The sequence below is a fragment of the Chenopodium quinoa genome, unplaced genomic scaffold, assembly GCF_001683475.1.
Source record: "Chenopodium quinoa cultivar QQ74 unplaced genomic scaffold, ASM168347v1, whole genome shotgun sequence".
NCBI lineage: Eukaryota > Viridiplantae > Streptophyta > Magnoliopsida > Caryophyllales > Amaranthaceae > Chenopodium > Chenopodium quinoa.
The window spans coordinates 728,021-730,744 of NW_018743863.1; the positions used below are offsets into that span (position 1 = coordinate 728,021).

At 35.4% G+C, this 2,724-nt stretch overlaps 1 protein-coding gene across 1 annotated transcript; it reads right to left on the reverse strand.

The window, feature by feature from the left end:
* Nucleotides 1–315: 315 nt before the first annotated feature.
* LOC110686503 (myosin-G heavy chain-like) lies at nt 316–2,519 on the reverse strand. The gene has a single exon (XM_021863123.1). The coding sequence runs from the start codon at nt 2,063–2,065 to the stop codon at nt 869–871; it is 1,197 nt and encodes a 398-aa protein (XP_021718815.1). The 5' UTR covers nt 2,066–2,519; the 3' UTR covers nt 316–868.
* Between the last annotated feature and the right edge of the window lie 205 nt (nt 2,520–2,724).

Below are 2,724 nucleotides of genomic sequence, written 5' to 3' on the forward strand. Positions count from 1 at the left end.
TCACTTCTCTTCTAAGAGGAGTCTGATACCCTTTACATTCCGTACTTTTTACATCCGAACACGTTCTAACTTGATCGTCAGATGCGGAACTCCTACCATCCGAAGTCTCCGTTGTTTTGCAGATACAGGCGCAAGGATCCAGTCTTGGAATTGTAACTCTCCCACAGGACATTCAAAAAACCCCGAAAAATAGTCATGTAGCGTCTTGTTAGATTCGTCTCGTAAAATGCTTTTACAATATCAACATTTTATAATTTTTACTTTTATATAATTATAGATATTAAGCATATAAAATATATTTTAAAATACGTAATTTCATCCTTGTTGCAATGTTTGTGAAACAAAAAAAGTGTACGGATATGTTCTATGTAGCAAATAAAGATAACGAGTGCGCGTAACAACTTTGGAATAAAAAGTACAATTTGTAACTTGTACTCCGTTAACATAACAATAACATAAAGAGTTGGCATGGCACATCATACAAATGCGACGCCCCACAAAAAAATACTTATCATTAAGGATACGAAACAAGTACAATGGCGCACCTCATGACAAAAACCCAAAAAAGTGGGAAAAAAATAAAAATAAAATAAAAAAGCAAAAAAAATAAAAAATTAAAAAAAATTAAATAAAAAAATAATAACAGTGAAATATGGTTAACAAGGGTTATCATCTGTTTTTCTCTGTTTCAAGTCCCACCATCTCGTTCCCCCTCCATTAAATAAAAACCCAGAATAAAACAAAATAAAATTAAAAAAAAAAGGTTATTTCTTAATTTACGAGTAATTAGTAAAACAATTAATTTTCTCAGTAAAATTAATTAGAAATTTGATGTTTAATTTCTACAGTTTTACCCTTCATTCCATCTTTAAGAATTCTGTTTCTCCTTCACCTTCTTGTTTCTAGAAATGCTATTATTACCATTGTTGTTGTTGTTGTTACCCTCTTTCTTTTGATGAAAGCTTCTGGAATTAAGATGAGTTATACCATTGTTGTTGGTGTTGATACCCTCTTTCATTTGCGGCTGCGAAGACGAAGAGAACAATTGGCTAAACCCGAACACACCGGACTTGGAAGATCCACGAAGAGAGCAAACAACAGGCACATTTAGAACAGGAGTAATCCTAACATGAACATTACCAGAATACGATCTCTCCATTATTCCTCTGTTTTTATAACTATTATGTCTTGGTCCGCCATTAAAACTACTTGGACTGCTTGAACTTCTCTCTAAACTCTGAAATACTACTCTTCCTGACGAATTCATTCTTGGACTATCCACTGACACTCCTCGGCTCATCTTGGCATTCCGCATTTGGCTTCTCCCTACCCATGGGTTCACTCTGGGCCGTACACTTTGAAGCTTCGGCCCAGATCTAGTGGGCTGAATGTTGGGCTTCTCACCAGTGAGAGATGGTCGAGGGAGTTCATCGTGATCGTGGTCGGATGAGGTAGACGATAGTGAAATTCGAGACAAGCAAATAGAAACAGGCTCACATTCCATCGAAGAAGACGACGAAAATGAGGAGTCCTTCAGCAATGGCAAGGTTAAAGATGAAGTGTCAGTGCTTGTTTTTGAGTTTCTACTAAGAAAATTTCTGATGGACTTGCTATTAGTTGACGAAGACGACGTCGTTTTAGGCTGACCTTGAAGCTTCTTAAGCCCGAGAAACTCCCTCCACCTACTCGAACACCTCGGAGCTTTCGGCGAGAATAAATACGAATCTTCATTTGCTGTACTCCGACTAGATTTTCCAAACTCCGGCGACTTCACCTCCTCTTCCGGCGGATTTACCGACGGTGGAGCTTTCTTTGGCGTGGAAAATTGCGACGGGACGAGCTTACCGTCGGAAAATAACTCGTCGGCGGGGAGCATAGTGAGGTTATCACCAAGACGAAACTCGAAATCTCCGGCATCGAAGATGGAAGAATCAAGGTCAGATTTATGTTTATTATCTGAAGAAGATGAATTAGAATTTAAATTTGAATTTGAGATTTTTGGGGTTAACCAAGAGTAGGTTGAGTAAGAAGAAGTGGGGATATTATTTACACAAACGGAAGCCATTAAAGGATGGTGAAGTGATGATCATAGAAAAACAACAATGTTGGTGTTTGTAAATAGTTTGAAAAATGGAATGTCACATTCACATCAACAGCTGTAATAAGTATGAAATGAAATAAGATCCAGAAAGTGAAAGAGGAGAGAGAATGAGATAGTTTGGAGAATTAGAGCTTGACTAGGGTTTGCTGGGTGGGTCGGTCTTCGCCGTGTCATGTGTCCAGTACCCTAGATTTGGATATAAATTATTTTATTTATTTTCTTTTTATAAGATGGGGTTTCCTATTACTTTATCCATTTTTAAAAGTAATATGTTATCCATTTTTTGAGGAATTCCTATTTTCTCACCTTGATAAACATAACACAAATTCTTGATTATCTATTTTTTTTTAAGTCCCTCTTAGTGACGTGACAGTATATGTTAATGCAAAATTTTGACCAATAACATTTATCAATAACTATGAATTATAACAATTAAATATTTATAATCTATTATATGAGACGATTCCAATAAGTACCCACAAGGCTATATATATATATATATATATATATATATATATATATATATATATATATATATATATATATAATTCACAATATAGGTAAAAATAAGTCTAATGAATAGTGTCAAAACTCGTAATGGGGCATTTAAAAAAACGAAGGGA

Coding starts and splice junctions, on each gene's coding strand:
- LOC110686503 (XM_021863123.1), bottom strand. CDS start 2,065: ATGGCTTCCGTTTGTGTAAATAATATCCCCACTTCTTCTTACTCAACC.